Source organism: Schistocerca piceifrons, chromosome 1 (assembly GCF_021461385.2).
Source record: "Schistocerca piceifrons isolate TAMUIC-IGC-003096 chromosome 1, iqSchPice1.1, whole genome shotgun sequence".
Taxonomy (NCBI): Eukaryota; Metazoa; Arthropoda; class Insecta; order Orthoptera; family Acrididae; genus Schistocerca; species Schistocerca piceifrons.
The window spans coordinates 554,405,829-554,432,098 of NC_060138.1; the positions used below are offsets into that span (position 1 = coordinate 554,405,829).

General features: G+C 41.1%; 1 protein-coding gene across 1 annotated transcript in view; it reads right to left on the reverse strand.

Moving 5' to 3' along the window:
* Positions 1-26,270, reverse strand: part of LOC124799275 (zwei Ig domain protein zig-8-like) — a 719,974-nt gene that overhangs the window by 346,410 nt on the left and 347,294 nt on the right. The window contains exon 2 of the mRNA XM_047262848.1: positions 25,051-25,208. Coding sequence (XP_047118804.1) covers positions 25,051-25,208 — 158 coding nt within the window. The remainder of the gene's footprint in view (positions 1-25,050; positions 25,209-26,270) is intronic.

Here is a 26,270-nt window from a genome sequence, read left to right on the forward strand (position 1 = left end):
AATCACATACTAAGCGTGGCGCGAGCAGTACAGTGTTGTTAGTTAAGAGATATTATATGAACAGTGCTATACTCTTCCGCCCATAGCGTCAACATTAGTTGCACTGATAGAAGGTTAATAATAGTTCCAGAAAGTGCAAGTCTACCATACGTCACGTAAAAAACGGTACGGTCTCCTATTCTGGCTCAGGTATCCGGCTTCCCCTTAACTTTTGTCGGATCGCACAAATGTCCTGTACATTAAAATTTCGCATGTACATTTTATGCACTAAGTTAGCAACGCTGAGCCAGCCGGTGTGGCGAAGCGGTTCTAGGCGCTTCAGTCTGGAACCGCTCGACCGTTACGGTCGCAGGTTCCAATCCTGCCTCGGGCATGGATGTGTGTGATGTCCTTAGGTTAGTTCGGTTTAAGTATTTCTACGTTCTAGGGGACTGATGACCTCAGATGTTAAGTCCCATAGTGCTCAGAGCCATTTTTATATATAAGTTTGTATAACTTTTTGAAAATATTGGGATCTGTAATTTTAAAAATACGTCGTATAATTACCTTATTTTCTAGGTTATCGCTTTATTTATTTTTGTTAGGTTTCCGCTGAAGTACCCATATGCTTCCACACGACACTGCTATGGTCAACTATCGCCTATCCTCCTTCCACCCCTTCCGCTTCTCCTACATCTCGATTCCACTACACCATTTTAATTTTACTTTCAAACAGCAACAATCCATGATTTAGCTGAGAAGTAAAACTACTGTTTTGGGAAAGTTTGAATTTATCCACATGTATTGTTTCCTTATTTGAATATCGACAATTCTTATTTATTTTCTGTGCATTCTTGTGCCGACCTCAGCTGAGTGGTGACTATTGAATGTTTAATGCTTTATGAAGTGCTTGTGATATTGTTGAGCTTTGTAAATAATCATATCAGTATTGTATTCACATTCTGTATTCAGATAATCATTCTCTTTCTTACTGCGATACAACATTTCTTCAACTTACGCCAAACCAAGTGCATGTTTTCATCTAAACCTAAGGAAAAGTACCTTTTTCTGGAAAGTACCAAAATAAATTGAGGTTTACTGCACAACTGGCCACAACACGTTTTCCATTGCACATGGTGGAAGTTCAGACATTTTACAGCACGAGGAAACTAAGATACATATATAGTGTTCAACAGCTGCTGCAACATCTTCGAAAATGAGCACGTCCTTCCCCACTGCAACATTAGATATGTTAAGAGATTACTGTAATATTGATATCTTATGTTTTTGTTACTACTGCATTGTTTTATTTTGTTAGTAACTTTTACAAATTCAGGCAATGAAGAATCAAAATTGGCTGTGCCTACCACACTGTCAAAGCTATAGTTCCACGGATGCACATACAAAATGATTAAGGAACTGTATGAAATAAAGCTAGTTCTGCAGGAACAAAAGTAGAATGCGTTGTTAATAATGTATTGGGTCCGTAGTGCAAAGAGCTTCTTACTGAAGACCGTAATGAAGTGAATTTCATAAGAATTTCTATCGATACCAGCAATCATAAATCTACTAAACTACTTCCTCTCACTGTCTGATACTTCAAACCTGAAATGTGGTACTTGCAAAGTTGTTAGATTCCCGTTCTGTCGAAAATGAAACATTATCTGTCTTATCACAGTATGTACAATAAGTTCTACAGGCCCATAACTTGGAGTCAAAATTTGTGTGTCTCTCACCTGATAATACGAATGGTTATTTCGTGCTGTTACGAGAGGAGGCAAAGAAAATGTTGCCGACAAATTAGAAGTAAGTCTGAGAATGTCCCTTGTAGGGATTGGTTACGTGGCACTTATGATTCACAACATCAGTAGGGAAGTTACCAATCGATATAGAAAACAGTTTATAAATATTTCCATGTACACGGTGTTAGGCTGGAACGACTAAAGGAATTCTATGGATTGGTGAATTCTGAATAGCAGCAAGTACTGGGTTACAGCAGCACAAGGTGACTAGCATTATTTCCTGCACTTGATAGGACTGTGAAGTTATAGCCTACTTTAAAATCATTATTTCTGTCAGAGTCAGGATGCCCTGCTGCTTGAAAGGAGGAATCAGAATTATGGTTATGCTTTGTGCAAGGCCTGCTAAATATCTTTCAAATAAGCATTCTAGAGATTGAAAGGCAGAATATTTTTGTTGCCTCAGCAACTAAAAACAAAGGTGAAAAATAGGAGGATAATAATTTCTTGAGTCTCCTAGTTAAATCTATGTTACTGAAATTGTATGACTGTTACCATCCAGCTCAAGATGGATTTTATTCATTTGTAAATATGCTCTACAGTTTGAAATCAAATAAAAAAAGGTCAGGTGTGGAGGCCAGTTTTCAACAATACAGGACATAGGTAATTTAATCTTTGACATTTCACTCTTGTGCTAACAATGTAGCAGTACAAAATACGTGGATGGAAATTTTCAAAGTATTCAAGCAGAAATACACTGCAATAACCATCCTCCCTAAGGCTATATAATTTATACTTTGTGCTCCAGACTCAGATGCACCCATAGAACGTATTACTTTCAAAAATAAATATGTACTAATCGTGTGAAGAGGCCAATATTTTGGAATCCACGCTTGCGAATTCCTCAATGCTACAATGTAATTTCACATTCCCATGCGAGGAAATGTGTGACAGACTGTTGAGTCTCAGAAAGACTTGTGAAATTATTCACTGCAGTACAAAATATGTAAATAAGTGAACATCAATGAATGAATAAATTTTGTTCTATACATGAAAGATTTGTTAGATATGTTAAATTGTTTTAAATGTGATATGTTCTTTCTTTTAACTAAGTTGTACTAGTTTCATATAAATAATAAAGGCTTTTTATTATCTTTGAAATGCAATATCCTTACATTCCAGTCACGAAAACTCATTTTTAACCCGTTTCGGTTCCCGTTAAACAGGATCCATAAGTCGTTTTAGTGAATGCCCAGGTCGTCTTCGTCTCCGAGGATGATGATGGACTCCCTTTGAAGCTGTCTCATATGCTAAAAAGAAAATATAGTAGCCTTAAAAAAGTCATTAACTAAAACCAAAAGTAAATGAGATCGTTCTAAATTATTCGTTATTGGTAGTAGACCTTTGCCCAATGAGAAGCGCGCACTGAATAAGCGGGCGACAAACTGTTACTGTAAACCACTACGAGTGTTCTTCCGGGTACGAGAGGGCAACGCGAGTCGGGACGGTCACATGGAATACGATGCCGATAATTGTTCGTCGCAGTTAACGGTACCTCGGAAAACGTTTGTGTGTAAAAACTCACTGGAAGTTTTATATCAGGCATGAACAAATGCAACAATTGCTTTGAACTATGTAGTGTAACGAGTACCCGAAAACCATTTATCGTGTTGAACAGTTTTTGAACGTCTTGTAGTACTGTGAATCACCACAAGTGTTTTGTTTCGGTGCTCCGAATATAGCAAGCCTTCGCAGAATTTGATTTAATTAACGAACATAATCAAGCTCTTAGTTGCCTTTCTTAATTAACGCTAAACGTTAATAATCAAAAATCAAGTGGCATCCTAGGTTTTGATAACTTTTACTTCGTAGCACTGATTTTTCTCCAACAGTTCCACTTGTTTGTTGTTTGCATGTCGAATCCTGCGTTCATATTGAGAAGAAGACAATGGGGATGAGATCTACGATAGGGCTGTTGATAAAATATCGATATACCGGTACTTTTACCGAAAAAGCATTAATATACATCGGCGATGGTATCTTCGCCGTTATATCGATATCTAAATGTCAATGTAGAATGCCAACATTTTTATTTTGTATTATATTTTCGTCTCAATTTTCGATAACTATTTGACGCTGCTCTTTTGAAACTGAGGTTGAACTTAATTTTACTTTCTCTGTGTGAAGGAGTCTTTCTCTTTGACTGTAGCAAGCTATCCGATGTGAAGAAATAGCATACCAGTTGCGTCAAAAAACATTTTTAACGCTGCTAGCGTGCTGTTTCCGAGCATCGGCAATCTTCAAAAACAGTTGCTGAAACTATAGAAAAAGGTTCTGCATGACGAGACCGATCCTTGTGTGGGCGGAGACACATGAGGGGAAATGCTGATTGAATCGGCGCCCGGCGCTACCGACAGAAACTGCTACGTTGAACTTCATCACGCAATTTCGACACTACAGCTGCTAGGTCGCTGGCGTTTGCAGAAATGAAAAAACAGGGAAGTCGACATGATGGGTTCCAGACAAATCCAATATGTGACCCACCCGGACGACGGGCTTATCGGAAACCTTTTTTCGTGCCACATGCAAGGAGTTACCTTGTTACCAAAGTGATTACCGCCAAGCGTGAACGTGCTTCGTTTCCTTTTCAATTCCTGTTCTGAGGGGCATAAGGAGGCTGTTAGCTTGTTGATGTACAGAACATGTAATAATAAATAAATAAACACTTTAATGCTCAGTTCTAACATAGCAGTATATTTTTCATGTGCAGCCGATACAATTTTTTGGTCGGTACGTCGATATTTTCCCGTCGAAATATCGATAATGTTTTAAATATCAATATATCGGATTTTCGATATTTTTAAAAATATTATCAGTCCTACTCTACGAGACAAGTTTAGAAGAAGCAAGGGAAGCGAACCTAAGTCAGTTATGCTAGGAAAGTGAATAAGATGTGGCCTTATAAATTTGATAAAACCTGCCATTTGTGTACGGTGCGTAGGGCGTTTCATGAAACCCAGTGTGTAACAGATAGGTAGGCGAATATTATAATATCTTTTTAAATGTTATGTACTTCCGTTAATTAACTCGTGTATGTTTATATTGCCCTGCATAACAGCGTTTGACATTTCTAAACTAGTAGTTCAAACCCTACTCAGTATCTGAAAAGAAGGCTGACACTATCATACGAGTCGAATGGTGCCTCTGACGAGAGTTACAAGCCCTCTTGCTCTCGCTTCTACCCGGCAGGAAACGAGGAAAGTTCACAGTGCAGTAAGAAGAGCGGACCAGTGCGCTTTAGTAATTATTCATCCTGTTTATGCGACTTTCGTGTACAAGCCAAGAGCGTTTCTTTTTTCGGGACCTTTGTGCTAACGTTGCCATGACAACGTTGTATGGATGCAGTGGTCCTCGTAACTTTACTCATGCTGCTGTACACGCTCTGTATAAAGAGGCCTCTTCGTTCCTCACTCTACAGCACTGCAGAGAGCACTTTGCACCTGACTGACTAACTGAACGCCTATGCCACGTCCTTCGTAAGTACTTCCTGTAGGGCTACATCGGCGGCTTCCATATCAACAGCGTACCCGAGAATTGCTTGTATCGGTATTACGCAATAAAACAGGGAAGATAGAAATACTTTAAACATCTCCTTAATGCTGCAGTTACGAAAGGTTTGATTCTCAGCTACGTCTTTCGCATGTATAGACATTTAATTTATAGAATTATACCACAACCATTGGAAAAGGGAATTCTGATAAACCACTATGGCTGATCAATCCTCATACCTTCATTTCAGTGTCACGATAATGCGAGATAACTCACGTTATTAACTGAGCATCATGTTGTTGAAGTCGTTGGTCAATGTTTCCATTCGACTTGTACATGACTTATCAGTTGTGTATCGCATTGATCACTCAGAAACAAGAAGAGTGACAGTTGGTTCCAGCAATATCCAACTTATCTGGAGTAGTAGTAAGCAACTAGATCGCTGATCCTAACTGACTCATCTGCTGGACAGATCTATTGGGGAGACCTGAACCCAAGAAATATTCATCACATATCAATAGTTCTATAGCTCCACTTTTAGGGTTATTCAAATGAAAAGGCAGTCTCCATTGTAGGTATTTGTTTTAAGATTGACTCGTCTCTCGCTAGTGGTGAAACTATAGAACTTCTGTAAATTAAAAATGACGAGTCTATTACATAAAGTTGTGACCAGAGCCTGTCGAAACGCTGTAAGAGGAACTTGCCTTGGGCAAAGTAAACAGCACTAGTCAAAAAGTAAACATTGAATTAAGAGTAATCACACTCGTCAAACATAAAACCAGAAGCTTTAAAACGTAAATAAACTTTCTTAAAAATTCATCCTATAATAGATAACTATTAGCACGGACTATCCTTGCCTATGGGGACGAAGAAGCTAACTGGGAACTATTAGACACTAACACTCACGAATTCAAAGAGAAAACAGGGGCGTGGACCGGCTTGCGGTGAACAGGCATATCACGCAAAAGTAAATAATAATAACTAAACTAAAAACTAAACTCCGCCTGAAAAGGCCATGAAGGCCCAACGGTACCGACCGGCCGCCGTGTCATCTTCAGCCCATAGGTGTCACCAGATGTGGACATGGAGGGGCTTGTGGCCAGCACACCGCTCTCCTGGCCGTATGTCAGTTTCCGAGGCCGGAGCCGCTACTTCTCAATCAAGTAGCTGCTCAGTTTCCCTCACAATGGCTGAGTGCACCCCGCTTACCTCCAGCTCTCGGTAGACCGGATGGTCACCCATCCAAGTGCTAGGCAGCCCGACAGCGCATCGGTGATCTGACGGAAACCTGTATTACGAATGCGGTAAGGCCGTTGGCTAAACTATAAAAGCGGTATGTTTATGACACAATGGTGTCAGCCTTACAAAAATTTCAGTATCCCGTCCCTCTACGGCTAAGTAATCACCAGCACGATTGCCGTTTGTCAGCCTCCACTATGACCTCGTATCTACTCAGTTAATTTTCAAGTTTATGTTTGTTGTAACATCTATAAAGGCGTTACTTAATAACCATTAATTTAATGAAACTGTGTACTTTTCTATCTTGTACCATTGTTTTTAATTATCTTTCAGTATGTAAATGATGGCCACATACCAGGCAAAGGCGATGGCTGCTTCGCGCTTATTGTCAGCAGTTCATTTACGTTATATCAGCACGCAGCCCGATGTCGCAGCCAGCAGCCTGCATAGTGCAGTTATTGCTCACTGTTCTGCGACATGACTGTTCGTCGCAAGCCAATCCGCACACAGATTTTCTCCATGATTTGGTGAGTGTAACTGTCAAATAACTCCCGGTTAGCCCCTTTGTGCTCATAGATACGGAAAGTCGGCTCTAGTTCCTATCTGTTTTAGACGGAATTTTTTAAAAAATTGTTTACCTTTGAGGGGCCTAGTTTTATATTTGAAGATAGCGCTTACGCTCCATTAAATGTTTACGTTTTGACTTGTGCTGTTTACTCAGTCTATGGCAAGTTCTTTCAAAAGTTAATAAATCAGTTGCTACGTAGCAGGGTTTGGATAGGCTCGTCGTCACAACTTTATGTAATACATTACCACATACGTTAGTGTTAATTTACGGACATTCTGAAGATGCGCCACTAGCGTGAAAAGCGTCTATTTTAAACCAAATATTTGTAACAAACACTGCTTCTTCATTTGAAAACTGTATTACTTTTGCTGAACCAGCTCGGAAATGAAATGACGAAACATACTTGGTACTATTATCATTGTTATTATTATTATTATTATTATTATTATTATATCAATCACTAATCGAAAGGAATTTTGCGCATCACTTTCGAAGCACAAATAAATTACGTATATAATCTACAAATTATTTACATAATTGATCACGCCAGATGAGTCCAAGACGTCCGAGGAATTTCCAGGGTACTAATTTCGGGAGCACTCTCCAACAATGTATAACAGTCTCTCTTGGAACGTCACTGGTGCGCTCTGTAGTGGTAATATTCCACCCACTGTGTAACAGGTCACATCCACTTCCATGACTAGTACAGATGCTGCTAAGTGTGCTCCGTATCATGTGGGTCATATCAAGTTCATATGGTTTCTTGCTATGGAGACTGAAGTTGTGGTCCTTCAGTTCGGTAGCTGTTGTTGGTGAGGGATGTCTGAAACGGCGTCTGTTAACCCGGATAGCAGATAAGGCCGCACGTTTTGGCAGCTATTGGTTGTTGCAGCAGCTGATGATTACATTCCTTCGGGATTAGAGCCTTCCTTCTCAGGTTAGGTTGTGTAATGTGGTTCAGGGTAACTAACTAGAATACTGGAGTGGACTTAATGCTGCTAGTAACTCCGCAACCTCTTATTTAGTTGCGCATCTACCACCTTCGTGTGGGTTCTGTCTACGCAGACAGGGTGCAATATTCCGCACCTAAGTAGACAACATCAAGGACAGGTGATCGTTAAGTTCGGAGCTGCAGAACCCCATGTTGTATGCTGTAAGTTTGCTTAATCTCATTTATTGTCCGCAATTCAGCTGTATTCTCTGTTAGATGCAGTTTAGTTTACAGTGTTCTTTCAGTTATAACTCTAGGGCACGTGAATGTTTGTTACGAGCCAGGAAATCACTCTCTAAAATTGTGTCCAATTCAAGATTGGATACGATATTACACAGATGAAAATATGTGTTATCTGTTTCCTAGGGTCCAGTTGAGGTCCAAATTTACGAAAACATTGTCCCATTATACTTAAATCCTTCTTAAAGTGGTGCTATTCTTCTACAAGGTAGTACGAGGAGCAGCTAGTAGACAACACCCCTCCTCCACACGACATCTTGAGCTGAAGACAGATAATAACAACAGCAGGGGTATTTAATTGTTTCTGGAAGCCAGCTTCTGTGAAACTTGTAAGTGAAATACTTGATCCATGTAGCTAATGTTTGATCGAAGTCCGACTTATTTAACAGGATTAATCCATGAGAATGGCGCAATCTAGTGATCACAAACTTTTCCTCCTTTCAGTGGCCACATTTTGATGATGGAGTAAAATATTGAAATTTGCGCAAGCATAAAAAATTCGTGATAAAAGCACAAGTAAACGGAGCGCTTCAAGAGAAGTCTTTCATCTTTACGTAAGAGATTCAGTCCTCTTCAGATTCTGCTGAAACCGTTTAACCTACATACCAGTTTCCTTCTCTACTTATTTCTCCATCCGCTGCACAACCAGCTCGTGTCGCATGTCCTCTTACATGTTCTCACGGAAACGTCGATCTGTGTGGTGCATGGCATTGGACGATTTGTAGCTATTTTGGCAGTGGAGTGAAAGAATGTCACCGATATTCGTGAACGTTTTACTGCTGGAGGAGAGAGTAAGCGTGAAGGAAAGCAGCCGGTTCACAAAAATGATTTCGTAGTCCACAGTTTCGACCTCTTCGATTACTTCCACAAGTCCTCTGTACACCCAGACGGATGTCTCGCACAGCATAATACTGCTCCTAACGGCCTGCATGTCTTTTTTTATTTTTCTACTAATTTGCAACAGGCTCCATTCCAGTATATATATATATATATATATATATATATATATATATATATATATATGTGTGTGTGTGTGTGTGTGTGTGTGTGTGTGAAGTGTAATGTAAGTGGTACAATTCCTGTGGTATGCAGTCCAGCCCTTGCAATTTGTTTGGAGATCCTTGCCTCAAAGCCGATTTCAACTTGTTGATTGTAATGGACAATAGCAGGCCTATCACTTGGAGCCAAGTCTCTAGGGATGGGCAAATAGTGCAGCACCTTTCCGTTGTCACGAACATTCCTCTTATCTTCTACATGAAAGGTCTCGAAGTACCAAGCAAATGTGAGTGTTACGTTGATTTGTGTCACAGAGCTCCCGCTGGCCTCCGTGTTGATCGCCGTAATGAGCTCACATTTGCAATGGTTCCTCTCGTGGACTAAGCGATAGACTGACGCCATTTTTGGGGAATATCGTCTTGCACTCTCGCATAGACTTGGACGTGACACGGATGCCTTTTAACTGGTGCACCGTCATGTGGAGTGGATGGGCTTTGATGCATTGCATATCCAACTGAAAATGGAGGAAGACAGTTCCGCCATGAGCTTGCAGAACGCTGCGTAGTTACATTGTGATGTCGCACTTCACTGACTCACTCTGTCATATCCATATACCATCACAGTCCTTTTGAGTGCATGTCTGACAAATCCTAGCCACCAATGTGATGTTAATGTGTAAGAGGCCAGGCATCTTAGACAATGGCGCCCATATCAGCAACCACTCGCCGACTTGCTTCCTCATGAAGGCGGGTGACATTTAGTGTCCAAGGGCCCCTACAGCATCGGGTCAATTGATGGAGCAGGGTGACAGTGCAGACATACATGAGACGATCTGTGAAGGCTGTTGGCCAGATTTCTGCATCACCAATCACTGTGTGGAGGTTGCACAGGATATACGTCTGATCCAGTTGACTGGTAGAGTGGCTGATGAAGAGAGTATATCCATGTTAATTCCTGTGATGTAAGAGGCATGTTTCGAAGAGTTCATGTTGTGTATCAGTGCATGCAGTGACAGACATTGGAGAGGGGTAATGTCCTAGCCTGCAGCTCTCATGTTGTAAAGTATGTGTCTTGGCAGTGGTTGGTTGATTAGTTAGTTTGGTGGAAGAGACCAAACAGCTAGGTTATTGGTTCCATTGGATTAGGGAAGGATGGGGAAGGAAGTCAGCCGCATCCTTTAACAGGAACCATCCCAGTATTAATCTGAATCGATTTAGAAAATCACAGAAAACGTAAATCAGGATGGCCAGACACGGGTTTGAACCATCATCCTCATGAGTGCGAGTCAAGAGTGTTAAATACTGTGCCACCCTCCACTGTTTGACAGTGGAGTGAACGCCACTGACATGACTGTTCTCACAAGTAGGATTGAGCCATCTACGGTAATGGGGCAATGTGCAGGTGGAAGCCCATGGCGTGGTTGGACAGTATGCATCTGTTCGGCTGCATGACATGCACTACAGTGGTAGTACAGTTTCCAAATTATGAGGGCCCTCAGGACTAAACAACAGCCATGGGCTTCGGTGTGTGCTGTGTATGCCTCCATGTTGTCTGACCAACCACCAGGAGAGGATTGGGAGACAAGTGGCAGCTGGCAACTTTTATGTGTGGCCACATTCAGGGGATAGACATGAAGTGCCTCGTTTTTCGAACCACCAGGAGCAGGCGTGTGTTCCAAAGTGTCTGGTGCCTGCTGTTGAATGAGGCTGCTGGAATCAGTCGCATCCAAAGATGCTGCAAGAGTGTTGGAGTCATCTTCCAACAATCGATATTTTTCAGCTGACATCTCTTTTTGTGCCACATTGGGCGACTTTAGCTTGCAGCTTCATGACTGAGCATCCAACAGAAGGTGTGGTTCGACCCTGTCATCAGTAAACCCTGCTTCTGATCTGGCCAACGACTGTGGCCAGGTTACCTCGTTCCTGTGATGTGAAGAGGCTGCCACAACTTCTCCACTCTGTGACAGTGGGGAATCGGCATCGCATCAGTGCTGGGTCTCCAGTGGAACTCAATGGTTCGAAGTTGCTTCGGGCTTCGATCATTTATCACATCATGTCATACTGACACACATATGTTAGTGGGAGAGAGGGAATCGTTGAGGGATTCAGATCCGATACATCCCTCCTGCCGCAGCCTGAGCTGGTCACCAGTTGTCCATCATATAACAACGAACAAAGTTCTATGGAAATTTGGTGGACTCCATTACGTATGGGGTACATTTCAAAGGTATTCCATTTCTATTCGTTGTGATTCCAAACTGCGCTGTATGGCCTCAGCATGTCAAGGCAAGGTTGGGTACATCAAGGTCAAAATTTTAGCATGGTCTGTGGTCTGTGGTGCTCTGTTAATGACGTGTACTCGGTGGAATACTTAACACTGCTGTTCTTTCCTTTGGCTTAAGGAGTAAACACTATTACATCATTGCAAAAGAAAAAATCTAGTAACTAAAACGTATTTAACAGTGCGAATGTATTTCGTGCACGCGGTAGACAGTTAAAGATCAGTACGTGCGGAACTAACATCACTCTCTTACGTCACGCAACAGCATAGCGCTTTCTTAGATAAATTTATAGCTTAATTGTATGACCCTTCTTAAGTATAATGCTATCAGAGTTGTGCGACATAATGCAAAGCACTAACAAATGTGCACGTCATTGTAACACAAACATTGCTGAATTATGTACAACCGCTTGGCTGAGATTCATTCGTTTTCTCACACCCCACGGTATGAAGCTCTTAATCCTATTGATGCGTTTCGGATCGTAAATTACCTCTGTAATTGAGCAGTTTAAGCTATCGTGTTGCTACGTATTCATCAGTTTATGATTCGCTGTTACCCTTATGCTAGCAGGGAATCAGACCACTCATCCAGTGACCTCTTTCGCATGAATGCTACAGTACCTTCAAGTCATTGGTGAAATTTATGATAAATACTGCTCTGCATGCAAATTTCATAACTTTATTCTTCCATCAGTTTCGTCTCGATTCTCTGTAGAAAGACCTGTTCCTACCACGCAATGGTATCGTTCGATATTTGTGTGACTGTTTCGGAAATATTATATAACCGAAGTAGAAATTTTAAACATTTTACTGGCTGTGATCCAGAAACCGTACTCTGTTTAGTTACAGAAACGTATATACGACCACTTCGGTTGCACAAAATTTGCCAATTGACCACGGTTTTGATTGCACTAGGCAATCTTCATCAGAATAAAAAGTTATATGGAATACATGTAATCATACCATGGTTTAAAACGTCAAAGCAAAAGTGCCCTCGTAAAACAGAAATGTCGTAGTAATAAAAATTAAAATGTAAAAGTATAACGTGATTGTCAAACGATAAAAGTCTCTGTGGAATGTAATGACAACCTCAAGGTCCCTTAGGGCCATGAGCGGCATAATACAGCCGCTATCGTCGTTTAGTCTGCAGGAGCAGTGGTTGAGGTTGGGCGTGATGGGATGATTTAGTGCTACAATGTTTACATTCGAGGAAATGGTTTGACTTGGATTGGGATAATCAGGTGCGACAAACCGAAAGGTTCAGTCGCTGCACATCTAGTGATGTACGTCATCTGGTGACTTCACATGTTTGTTGTTCTTGTGGTCTTCAGTCCAGAGGCTGGTTTGGTGCAGCTCTCCATTCTACTGTATCCTGTGCAAGCTTCTTCATCTCCCAGTACCTACTGCAACCTACATCCTTCTGAATCTGTTTAGTGTATTCATCTCTTGGTCTCCCTCTACGATTTTTTCCCTCCACGCTGCCCTCCAATACCAAATTAATGATCCCTTAATGCCTCAGAATATGCCCTACCAACCGATCCCTTCTTCTAGTCAAGTTGTGCCACCAATTACTCTTCTCTCCAATTATATTCAGTACCTCCTCATTAGTTACACGATCTACCCAACTAATCTTTAGCATTCTTCGGGTAGCACCACATTTAGAAAGCTTCTATTCTCTTCTTGTCTAAACTATTTATCGTCCACGTTCCACTTCCATACATGGCTACACTCCATACAAATACTTTCAGAAACGACTTCCTGACACTTAAATCTATACTCGATGTTAACAAATTTCTCTTATTCAGAAACGCTTTCCTTGCCATCGCCAGTCTACATTTTATATCCACTCTACTTCGACCATCATCAGTTATTTTGCTCCCCAAATAGCGAAACTCCTTTACTACTTTAAGCGTCTCATTTCCTAATCTAATTCCCGCAGCATCACCCGATTTAATTCGACTACATTCCATTACCTTCGTTTTGCTTTTGTTGGCGTTTATCTTATATCCTACTCTCAAGGCACTGTCCATTCCGTTCAACTGCTCTACCAGGTCCATTGCTGTCTCTGACAGAATTACAATGTCATCGGCAAACCTCGAAGTTTTTATTTCTTTTCCATGGATTTTAATTCCTACTCCGAATTTTTCTTTTCCTTCCTTTAACACTTGTCATACATATTTGCGACCCCATGTGTCTTATATTAAATTACTTGTCTCAGCGTTAGCTACGCCACTTAGGAGGTTTTTAAACGTTAGTAAGAGTCACCATGTATACATCACAGATGTTTGAGACATGAAAACTCCGGAGCCATATGGCTTCATTTGATTAAAGCACCTACGACTGGGCTGCAGGCGAAATCTTCTGTTTCGTTCCATGCAGCGATGTTATTCCAGTGCAGACGGAGAGCCGCTGAAATGCTGTTCGTGTTTAGGCGGAATTGTTATGCAGAGATGCCACTATGCCAGGGTAGCATATTAGTTAGCACATATCTGCCTATTGAGTAGGAGACCAGGGTTCTAATACCGGCTTAGATAGAAATTTTCTTTCGTCGCTTGAGTCAGCATATACTCCCGAGTAATACAGTTTCATACGAAACACATCTAGATTAACAGACTGCAGCAGTAAGGAAGAAGTCTATCTGACATGAAATGGAAAATGAGAATGTTGAAAATTGATGATAGACATTGCGATGAGTGCAGAGATCAGGCTTGAAATTCCAAAACTTAGTCGACAATAGGCCATCATCCCTTCAGAAGGCGAGTTTAGAACAAGGCTCACCACTCCTTCTCAGGGCTTTCTGGGTCCTCCTCTAACTGATCGACCGCTCACTGCCCCTCTGATCACTCACGTTTTTCTCTGTCACCTCCAGGCTGTCCATGCTCGACAGTTTTGTTCATTGTCCCCCACTCCAGGACGCTGAATTTCCGGTCATATCGCCTTTGTGGTAGTTAGGCTCTATTTGCAGCGTCACCCAATGAATGAGCGACACTGCATAACTACACATAAAGTGACAAAATTTGCTACCTTTCCAGTCGGGAAGTCTCTAGGCTGCAGCATAACTCTAACCTCACTCTCACGCTGTTTCATGTTGTGGGAATAGACACCATGGACAGCGCGTTCCTTAGTGGCTTCCAGGTCGTATTTTCTCGTGAGCTCCACTACAAACTACTTCAACTGATTGTCTACACTGTTGAGTCGCCAGGAAAGCTATCTCCCAACAATAAACCTTCTTGTTGCAATTGGAATTTCTGTGCTTCTTTCAAATATCCCTAGGCGTCCGGGACTAAATGGTTGCCTTCCGCTCTGTCTTTTAACACGACAACACATACAAAGTGAAGCAAAGAATTGACTTAAACTGTACCTTAAGTTCATATACGTGCTCCCATCAATCCTGATGTTAAGTTCCTCGTTGTTCTCATAATCTGCTATTTCTCATTGCTTTCGTCTTCCTTCGATTTACTCTCAATCCATACTCTGTACTTCAGTAGACTTTTCATTCCATTCAGTAGATGCTTCTTTTGGATAGTATCGCCCCTTTGCCCTGAGCCCCTGGTGACCAAGTACTGCGATGCTTAATGCCGGAATGTTAGACTGCCTGATTTGGTGCTGAGTGAGGCGAATGAGACGAAGATCTTCCCTTCGGTCCGCTACAGATGCTATCTCATATTTCATATTCAGAGATTAAGTGTCAATAGTGACCTGGGGCGTTATCACTTCATGATATTCTGGGCAGGAAAAATATACTGCACTCATATTAAGCAAGCATCTTAATATACGGGACACAAGATTTTTATTTCAGCTTCTGAAAATTTATTTAGGAATGGCAAGCTGTACCAAATTAACTCCAGCACCAAGTTCAGCATTTTAGGATGTGAATATTATACGGGCAGACAAAAGGGTGAAACAAACGTTCTTTCGCGACCAGCAGAGCATGTAGCAAGTAAGAAGAAATGGAAAGAAAGGAATAAAAATCTCAGATCCGCAAGTGGCTACTGAAGAGACAGAAAGAAATACCACATATGGCAGTAGGAACCGCATTTTTTCTCCTTTTATGTAGACATCAGTCTTCTGACTGGTTTGATGCGGCCCACCTCTAATTCCTCTCCTGTGTCAATCTTTTCAGGTCAGAGCAACATTTGCATCAGGCGTCCTCAGTTACTTGCTGGATGTATTCCAATCTCTACGTTTTTTACCGTCTACTGCTCCCTCTAGTACTATGGCAGTTATTCCCTGAAGTCGTAACATATGTCCTGTCATCCTGTTCCTTCATCTTTTCAGTATTCCCCATACATTTCATTCCTCACCAATTCTGAGGAGCACCACGTCTTCCCTTTCCTTGACCAACTCACCTAATTGTCAACATTTTTCTGTAGCACCAGATCTCATATGCTTCGATTCTCTTCAGTTCCGGTTTCCCCACAGTCTACCTCTCAGTATTCTGCAGTGCTGTACTGCAGACGCACATTCCCAGAAATGTCTTCCTCAGCCGGCCCCGGTGGCCGAGCGGTTCTAGGCGCTTTAGTCCGGAACCGCGCGACTGCTACGGTCGCAGGTTCGAATCCTGCCTCGGGCATGGATGTGTGTGATGTCCTTAGGTTACTTACGTTTAAGTAGTTCTAAGTTCTAGGGGAGTGACGACCTCAGATGTTAAGTCCCATAGTGCTCAGAGCCATTTGAACCATTTTTTTGTCTTCCTCAAACTGAAGCCCATGGTTCTTTAAGCTCATGTACGCCGTGGCCATCAATCATAATGTTAAGTTCCTCGCTGTTCTCATTTCTACTATTTATCATTACTTTCGTCTTCCTTCGATTTACTGTCAATCCATGCTCTGTACTTCATTAGACTTTTAATTTCATTCAATAGATCCTGCAATTCTTCTTCACATTGACTGAGAATAGAAGTGTCATCGGATGTTATCACTTATAGTATTTCACCAAGAATTTCGACCCCACTCTGGTATATACCGGATGCTGTTTAATAATGACTTCAACAGGATCTGAGAAGACGTAGTACAGATTTAGTAAGAGAGAAATGGAAATTGTAACTGTATGAAGAAGCCAAAGCAGAAATGTTTGCTGGACAGACACCGTGGTTCATTAGTTGAGATGAGAGATTAATTATCAAAATCAAAAGACAGAAAATTTTAGAAACGTTCTAAGATTTCTATTAATGTTTGCTGGTTGAAAAATGATCATAAATTATTAATGAACACAATAATAGTACTCGTGTAGTATTAATTGCTTAAATTGTTAAAAATCAATCTTGGAAACTAATAAAAATGTGTAATTGTTTCATCTTACATTTCTCGTATTACTAACTAAAAACATTTTTAGTGATACGAATTTTATCTAACTTCTATTTACATCTGTCAGTGTCAACTGCTCTTAAAGTTACAGACATTCGCTTCTATCGGCAGTGATATTTTGGCGTGATTTCACGTTCGTTCGATGAACAACATATCTATTGGCGTAAAAAATTACAAAATATACTTATGCCCGCATGCTGACACTCCGAGGAGATCTCACACTGGAGCAAATATTTGTCGTCCAAACTGGCACAGTGTCTGAAATAATGGTATGTGGAGCCGGTGGATACACTAGACGTTCACCTCGGGTTCTCTTAGCTGATGATGTTCTACAGCAAAATTATTGTCAGCTGAAAATGAAAACTGTGGAAAATTAAACAACTGAAGGAGACAGCACTGTGTAAAATCAAATGTGAGATAAATGGAAATGTTTTTTACTTATTAGTGCTTAAGCTTTGACTGCAAATTCATGCGAAACTTATTTTACCTTGTATATTAACGTAAGAAATGTTATTGTTGAAACAGCAGTACCAAATTTAATGTGGTCGCTTTGTAAAAGGGAACGAGATGATAAAACACAAAGTGGTGACAAACTACTTTTTCACGTCTGCAAAAATTACTTTATACGGTATACGAAAGGTTGTAAGAGTCCATCAATCATTCCATTACTGTCAGTAATCTTCCCTCTTTCATACACTGCCTCACGTGGGAGTTACTACTGATCATAAAAAAAATCTGATCTTCGGGAACTTGGAATGAGTTTCTGATGGCTCCCCAGGTACCGCTAAGACGACGATGGGATCCGGAGGCGGATACTAACTTTTCGTGTAACTTTCATGACGTAGCACTCCCGTATCATTCAGTAGCTGGAGAAAAGTTGCTTTTTCTCTTCTCACCAAATGAGTTCTGACTAAATTCTTGTCAATTACAAATCCATCAAAAATGCGTACTAAACAGTTATACATGAGACATTGGTTTCCTTTGGCTACAGCATGTCACACCTATATAATTTATTTTGATTTGGTATCGGTAAATTTATGAATGGCAACGTATAATGTATAACGTAAAACGTCACTATCTGTGAGCGTAACAGTTATCTCTTCGCAGCAGATTGAATTTACGAATTTGAAACAGCTATTACTATTTTCCTGCCAATAACATTAGAATGTACAACAAATGTTTGTAGAATCTGGTATTGAACTTATTACGTGTGTGTCCAATGTATGGCGCATCCCATTCACTTCAGTTAATGATGTATACCCAGGAACGGTTAAATTTGTTTCTATATGGTTGTTCATTACGAATATAATGATTCTGCAGCTTAGTAGTCTATGAATATACAAAATTACAATCGTATTCTTGAAAGAGTTTGGCTAAGTCCTACGAAAGGTTTTCATTTGCCATGGTCTTCTTCCAATATAAATCGTCAACTACCACCGCTTTAAAGCCGTTACGTACGGCTGTTTACCTAAGATTAGGTTACTCTTTCACTGTGGAGGTTAATATATTGGCAGTTCACAAACCCGATGAATCATTACCTTAATAAAGTAAGATTTTTTTACGGATTGGGTGACAAGATCAACACGTCGCTCGTAGTAGATTTCCGATATGTATCCGATTACATACTACCTCCACTGAGTTTCGCCTGTAAATCTAAATAATTAGGTATATTACATTTATCAATCAATTCGTAGGTGAATTCCATTTTGGGATGCAGTTAAAGTCTTCTACTAACGCCTTGACCACTTCCCTTGCTCCATCGAAGATAATACAAATGTCACCGCCACATCAGCGATAAAAATTATCTGGGCTGGTAACGTTAGACACTATTTCAGTGAAGGCAGAGCTCGCACTGTTCCAGGGAGAGAGAGAGAGAGAGAGAGAGAGAGAGAGAGAGAGAGAGGAAACAGGTTCTCAACTTTTGGTACCCTCTACATGTGAAATAAACAACGAAGCAACTACACTAATCAGCCAAAACATTACGACCACTGCCCACCGCCAGATTTAGTGCCGCCTGGTGACGTTGGCGGTCACGTGACAAGGTAAGAAAAGTATAAAAGTAGAGAAGAGACGAGCGGGAAATCATTCCAGCGATGTTATGGGCCGCAGATGGAGAAATCGGCTAATCTAAACCGCTTTGAGAAGGTTCAGATTGTTCTGACCCGGCGCCTGCGGACAAATATCTCACAAACTGTGAAGCTGGTCAGGTGTTCGTGCAGTATTGTTGTGAGCATCTACGAAAAGTGTCTGAAGGGCGGCGAAACGACGAGTAGGCGGCAAGATGTTGGACGCCCACGCCTCATCACAGAACGCAGAACTCGGAGGCTTTCCCGCTGTGTAAAGTAGAGTAGGCGGCGATCTATAGGAGTTCTGATGACATCTTACAATTCCGGTGCATGCGTAAGTGCCCTGGAGCACACCGTTATGGTACATTGTTGTACAAGTAGCTTTGCAGCAGACGACCTCTGCGTTTTTTCAAGTTGACGCAGCTACAAAGTTAATTACGACTGCAGTAGACACAGAATCATCGAGGCTGAACGGTAAGCCAATGAAAGTGTCGTTGTTTACAAAAAATCACGTTCCTTGTTAACAGTAGGTCGATGGTCGTGTCTCGAACATCGACAGCCAGGCTCGCGAACTACACGAACTTCATTGCAGTTGCCTGCATCCTTAAAGGGCGATGTCGTCCACGATTATGTTGGCACCTTCCAGCAGGATAACTGTTCACGTCACAAGGCCAGAACAGTGCTACAGTGATTCGAAGAGCATGACAGTGAACTCACGCTGATGTCTTAGGCGTCAAATTAGTCTGACTAAGGACTTCTTGAATCCATATTATGCAGAATCGCCGCTGTATTGTGTTCCAAATGTGGACCTACTCGCTATGAAACAGGTGATCATACGTAATATTTGGGTCCGTCAGTGTACATACGTAACAATTATTTGCCAGAACGTCACGCAACCTAAAATTCTGATACTTCAGTGTTGTATGGGTTGCAATATGAAATGGAAAACAGAAATTATTTTAAGAGCCTAACTACATAAAACGTTACGTGAAATTTCAAACCAACCCATTAGTAATACTATCGGATTCATATGCGCACACTGATTTCAGTAATGGCTAATTGCATGGCAGGAGGCACAATGCCCAAGTCGAACAAGTCACTGGCGATACTGTCTCACACACAAGAACAAATACACAAACGATTGCTATGAAATCATATTTCTGTTTGGGATAGAATCACACTGTAAGAACAGAAGCAGCAGGCTGTTTGTGAGGATTCTATTCGCTGGCACCAGTAATACTTTCGATATGATCTCCATTGATAACGCTTTATTCTAAACCACTCATAGTTTGTTACGACTTGATTGAAATGAGACGAGCTCCAGAATGTGAGCAATTTCAGTCCTACCCTAGGACACGGAATAACAAAGAAAAAAATTCTTGAAAACTCAGTGTATTATTAAAGCACCATGTATGTTTAATTTTATAACTCAACTGTCCTATTACCAGCAGCCCCTCAACATGAAAGTAGTGTGGTGTACAGTACGTCTTGTCTTCACATCGAAATACATGCAACATCGTTCTTTCTCGAGTATCAACAATCATAATCAAAGGAAATAGAAGCTGTTTTTAAAATAACGTTTGTTACTGTATACGTTATAATCACACTATACCAGTTTACTGCTCCACATCACGTAACTGATATACTTATATGCTATTACAGCTTTCAGAATATTTAATGTATTTCATATAATAGTAGTATCTGCTCATGGTGCATTTCATCACTGTGTATATTTTGTAAGTAGCCTGTTTATATGTTTGTATGTTGGCAGCGCTATAGACTGCAATAATATCACTGACAGCAATCTGCGCCGTCGCTAAGAGACTCTGTGGCTGGACGGACCGGCAGTTGTCATTTAATAGTTAGCAGTGATGGAGGTTGGCAGTGTTAGCGCGAGCGGACGGTCTGGACGTGTGTCCTTCATGGAGATTTAGTGTTGGTGGGAAATGGATTCTAAAATGATGATTTATGTATTTGCTAATGATTGGGAAATGGAATTTTTGACGATTACATAATTTTTGGAACTGGATGTCACATGATTAAGGTAAAATCTGCTAAATGCATTGTTCGTTCTGCAACAAAATCTTTCATTTGCTAACCACATGCCTATTAGTAGTTAGAGTCTACAGTGGTTAGAATCTTTTTATTTAGCTGGGTGTAGTTGCTGTTTGCTGTATTTGCTGTAGTTCGTGTCATGAAGATTTTCTGTGAGGTAAGTGACTTACGAAATGTATACGTTCATGTTAGGATTTCTTCTAATTCAGGGCAGATATTTTGTGCTAATTATCTTCCGTGCGATTGCGTTGCGCGCGGATATTGTGGGCAATAAATAAACAGATTAGATTTGAGTTGTATTTGTCAGGGAAAATTCTGTAGGTCAGTGAAATGATAAAAAATAGCAATGAGACTGTAAGTTCAATTTCACTTAGTAGTTTAATAAGATTTAGTTGCATTAAGCAGTTTAAGATACAAACCAAGATGTTTCAATTTGTGCGACTACCAATTTGCTTATGTTATCTGATGAATTCTGGTTTCCGGTCTTGGGCTCTTACTACACCGATTATCTGAGGATATCGGACCTCAGTATTGAGTTAGTCGACATTATTATGTAAAATCATTTACGAATCGGTAACATGGGCAAAGAAGGCAACAATAAGTAACACTTCACAATGAAAACATGTTTATTGGGCACACAGACGTAACGGAACTGCCTGTCTGAACTGAGAGTACCCCGTTTAACATGTACACACAGAGAATGTTTCAGAAAATTCGCATGTTCCACAATCCTCCACACGACATGACTTAAAGTGATTAATGATCGTGTTAGGGGGGAATCTAACTGGTAACACCAAAGGTCGCAAACCAGCGTCTGTGACCACTACACCTTGGCGGAAAACACACGGCACGTGGAAATATTAAAGTTATTTGGTATATTATTGTTGACTACTACTATTCACAACAGATTTCAGATCCTCCACATTTGTTACGTTCGCCAAGATTTATACCACTGACAGCTATGGAACTTCGAATTTTGTTTCAATAAGTCAACGCCATCAGGATATCAGGAGCAGTGTAAGCACCCAACGTATTATGAATTGTACAGTACAACGTTATTTTGCAATACATCTGCCAGGAAGTTTCATACCAGAACTCATTCCGTTGTAGAGTGAAATTCATTCTAGGGACAATCACCCATCAAGAGGGTTAGGCATTTATCCAAAATTTTCTTTCTTCCAACAGTACTAGTCTTACAAGGTATGCTGGAGAAACGTGGAGGTTAAGAAAGTCGTACTGGCGGAAGTGACGCTGTAAAAGCAGAGCGTTCGTCGCGTCGGATGGCTCAGTCGGTGCAGCAATTGCCCTCGAAAGACAAAGCTTCAGGCATCGATTCTTGTCCGGCACATAGTTTTCATCTTCCAGGAATAATCCAATCGGCGCACATTCCGCCGCAAATGAAATTTCATTTTGGCAGTAATAATACTCATAACAGTACCTGTCACCCATTTCCATTGTGCTAGCACATCACTACTGAAAGAATAAACAAAAGGCGCGATGTTTGAATCATATAAACGCGTAGTGTATTTTCATTTGGCATGTCCGGAAGAACAGACACCAAGCGGGAACCGCAACTGGTTTATACAGGGTGAGTCACTTACTATTGTCACCTATAATAACTCCAAAAGAATGTTAGTAGCTGAAAAGTTTGTGAGACAAATGTTGCATGGGACAACGGGAGCCGTAATATGACGTTGGTTTTTTGTTGCTAGGTGGGGTTGCGTCAGAGATATGGTCAACTTTGTTTTTTTTTTTCTTTTAAATGAGATACTGTAGTTTCTTACTTATTTTTTGATAGCGGCTATCAAGGCGAATCCAATGATGTGTAACAGTAACGTCTTTGAAGGTCAACGAAGGTCAAAAAGGTGGTATGAGCGACCATTTACAGAAGGTGTTCGAAGTGATGGCCATTGGTATCAATGCAGCGCTACAATCTTCTTATCATGGTTTGAGTGGTATTGTTTATCACTTCGGCACTTATCGAAGCAAATGCGCTGACAATTCTCTCCCGTATATAGTGCAAATAGTAAATATTCGCCGAATACGGCGCATCTATCTAACGTGTCATTTAAAAGCCATTCGAGGATTTCGCAGTACAACACTAATAGGAACGGTAAGACTAGTATCGTCGAATAAAGCGAATGTGAATGATGTATTCCTTCGAAGAACAAGTCTATATGCTTCTCGTTTACGGAGAATGCCAACGAAATTCAGAGAAAGCTAGAGACTTATACGCTGAAAGATATCCTCAACGTACTCAGCCCACACGTCGTACATTTGAATATGTGTGTGATAAATTGAGAACAACGCGATTTTTAACGCATCGGAAACACATCGGGCAAATGAAAGTTACTATCGAGGACACGGAAATTGGTACTCTTGCCACTGTGGTTCGAGATCATTATCTTAGTTCGCGTCAAATCGCAACGGAATCTGGCATGAACCAGGGTAGTGCTGTCCGTGTTGTGCGTAGCCATAAATATCATCCTTACCATATCAGTCTTTACCGAGAGTTAACTGGTACGGATTGTATGCGTCGCATTGAATTCCGCCGATTGGCTCAACTTCAGTTTCAGAGAGATGACAAATTTATTAATTTGATTTTATTTACTTACGAGGCTGCATTCACGAACCATGGAAATGTTAATTTGCGTAAAACGCATTATTTTGCAACTGAAAATCCATGTTGGCTGCGGCAAGTTGCACACCAAAAACCGTGGTCTGTGAATGTACGGTACGGGATTCTGGAGGACAGAATTATAGGCCCCTATTTCATCGAAGGAAGTCTTAATTGTAGGAAGTACACTACATTTCTGGAAGAAACATGCCGGCCGGAGTGGCCGAGCGGATCTAGGGGCTAAAGTCTGGAACCGACGACCACTGCGGTCGCAGGTTCTATCCTGCCTCGGGCATGGACGTGTGTGATGTCCTTAGGTTAGATAGGTTTGAGTAGTTCTACGTTCTAGGGGACTGATGACCTCAGAAGTTGCGTCCCATAGTGCTCACAGCCATTTGAATCCATTTTGCAAGAAACATTAGGTCTCTTATTGGAATAAATACCTTTAGGAACATAAAAAAAATGTCGTATTAATGCGATGAGTGTCCGGCACGTTTTTCGCTGTTGGCTAGAAATGAGTCACAGAGACAATTCCCAATTCCCAAATAGTTGGAATGGACGCGGAGGAGATAGGTGGTGGCCGACTCGTTCGCCAGACTTGATGCCTCTGGATTTTTTCTTGTGGGGATTCGTAAAAGACATTGTTTTCAAAGACGTTCCAGCTACACCTCAAGATATGCGAGAGAGAATTGTCAGAGCATGTGCTTCGATAAGTGCCCATGTGATAAGGAATCATCACTTCGAACACCTTCTGTAAATGGAGGTTCATGCCACCCTTGTGACCTACGCTGACCTTCAAAGACGTTACTGTTACACATCATTGGATTCGCCTCGATAGCCGCTATCAAAAAATAAGTAAGAAACTACAGCATCTCATTTAAAAGAAAAAAGGAAACAAAGTTGACCATATCTCTGACGCCACCCCACCTAGCAACAAAAAAACCAACGTCATATTATGGCCCCCGTTGTCCCATGCAACTTTCGTCCCACATCCTATCATATTTCTGGTGGTTAGGTGGCAATAGTTAGTACTTCACCCTGCATATTTTGTAACTGAGGGATGGGGGGGGGGGGGGAAGGATGCAGCTGATATCATTAGTTGCGTCCTTTTCCTTTCCTGTCTCCCCCTTCCACCTTCAGTTACAAAAAAATGGTAGGGTTGAAATTGTTTTGAATGTATCCAAACGACAACATACGACAGAGCGAAATAGTAGCAGGAGTACAATAGCAGTGTGCAGACGAAGAAAGAAATCACTGCTTGTTAGTATGTGTGAAATCTGGATATAAATGCTGCTAATGTGGCATCACTAACTGCAGTTGTAGAGATGTAGTTCTATTTATATAGTTATGCATTGTAGAGAGTCCAAACGACAGTCTCTAGAATTAAACTATATGTGTGACGGTATGTAAATGGGGCGTACTCACCGTCCTGTTGCCGAGGTTCTTGACGCGGCAATTGAGCTCCGCCTCCTTGCCCACGAGCGACGTCAGGTTGTCCGGCACGGAGGTGTCGAACTGAGGGCCCGTGGCGGGCGTCGGCAGCTCGTGAAGGAAGTCCGTTAGGAAGAACGACCCCGCCCAGCCTGCCAGACACAGAGAGATCGACGTCTGTAACATTGTGACGCTACATATTCCAGTCATGATTCAAATTAGCTTGCTTACAATTCGTCTCACTAACTTTTCCGATACCCAAAGCATTGTTAGGTTCAAATCTAAATGAATGGGACGACCAGGTAAAATGCAGTTTAGAGTCAATTGGGATAAAGGTCAGAGGTGTCCGCAAGTATTGTAGAGAAGCAAAAAATGGGACACTTGTGACTCGTGGAATGCAGAATACAGCTCCTTCCTTCAATGCAGAGTTCGTAGTCGTTTATAGGTACGACCGTCTATCACAGTACCGTCCAACACATCCTAGTGATACGGAAAAACCATACATATGTTGACTGGCGACTCCATGGAGTCCTTTATGCTCATCGACCATATATGTTAAATTAAAAGGAAGGTCAGCGTTGGCCGTAATATTGATGTTTTATTGATAGCAGAATCGATTTTTGATTTCATAGTGATCATCTTCGGTGCTGGAAGTTCAAAATTTTTACATAGCTATCAGTGAGTAAAAACAAAAAACCACAAATACACCTGAGTATAAACCAATTGTTGGAAAGAACATACCTGCACAAATTAAACTCAGACACTGGTATCAAGTTATCAGTAACCAAAACTGAGAAGCGATCACAATAACTGAAGCCGCTGTTTACATTCACCTATACAGCAGGCCTCGGTGTGACAGGGTCTTGGAACGCCCTCTATGAGACGTGTGTCACGTGTGAAGTCTTAACAATTCTTTATTTGCCAAGAGATTACCACAAAATAACAACGTGCACTTGCAAATCATTAATTGAATATTTCAATTTTATAATTGTACATTAAAAAACGCATAGCAAAAAAAGGCAGGGGGGGGTGGAGAATGCACATCTTGCCAACATACGCCGGCGTGTTATTTTAAAGCAACTTAAAAATATGTCAGAATAAAAATCAACGGGTGAAGTGATATGGTGTCATAATACAGGACTAGAAAAGAAGAAAAATATACAAATAACATGACATCAGATGTAACAGAATTTGTTATAACACAGTAACCGCCA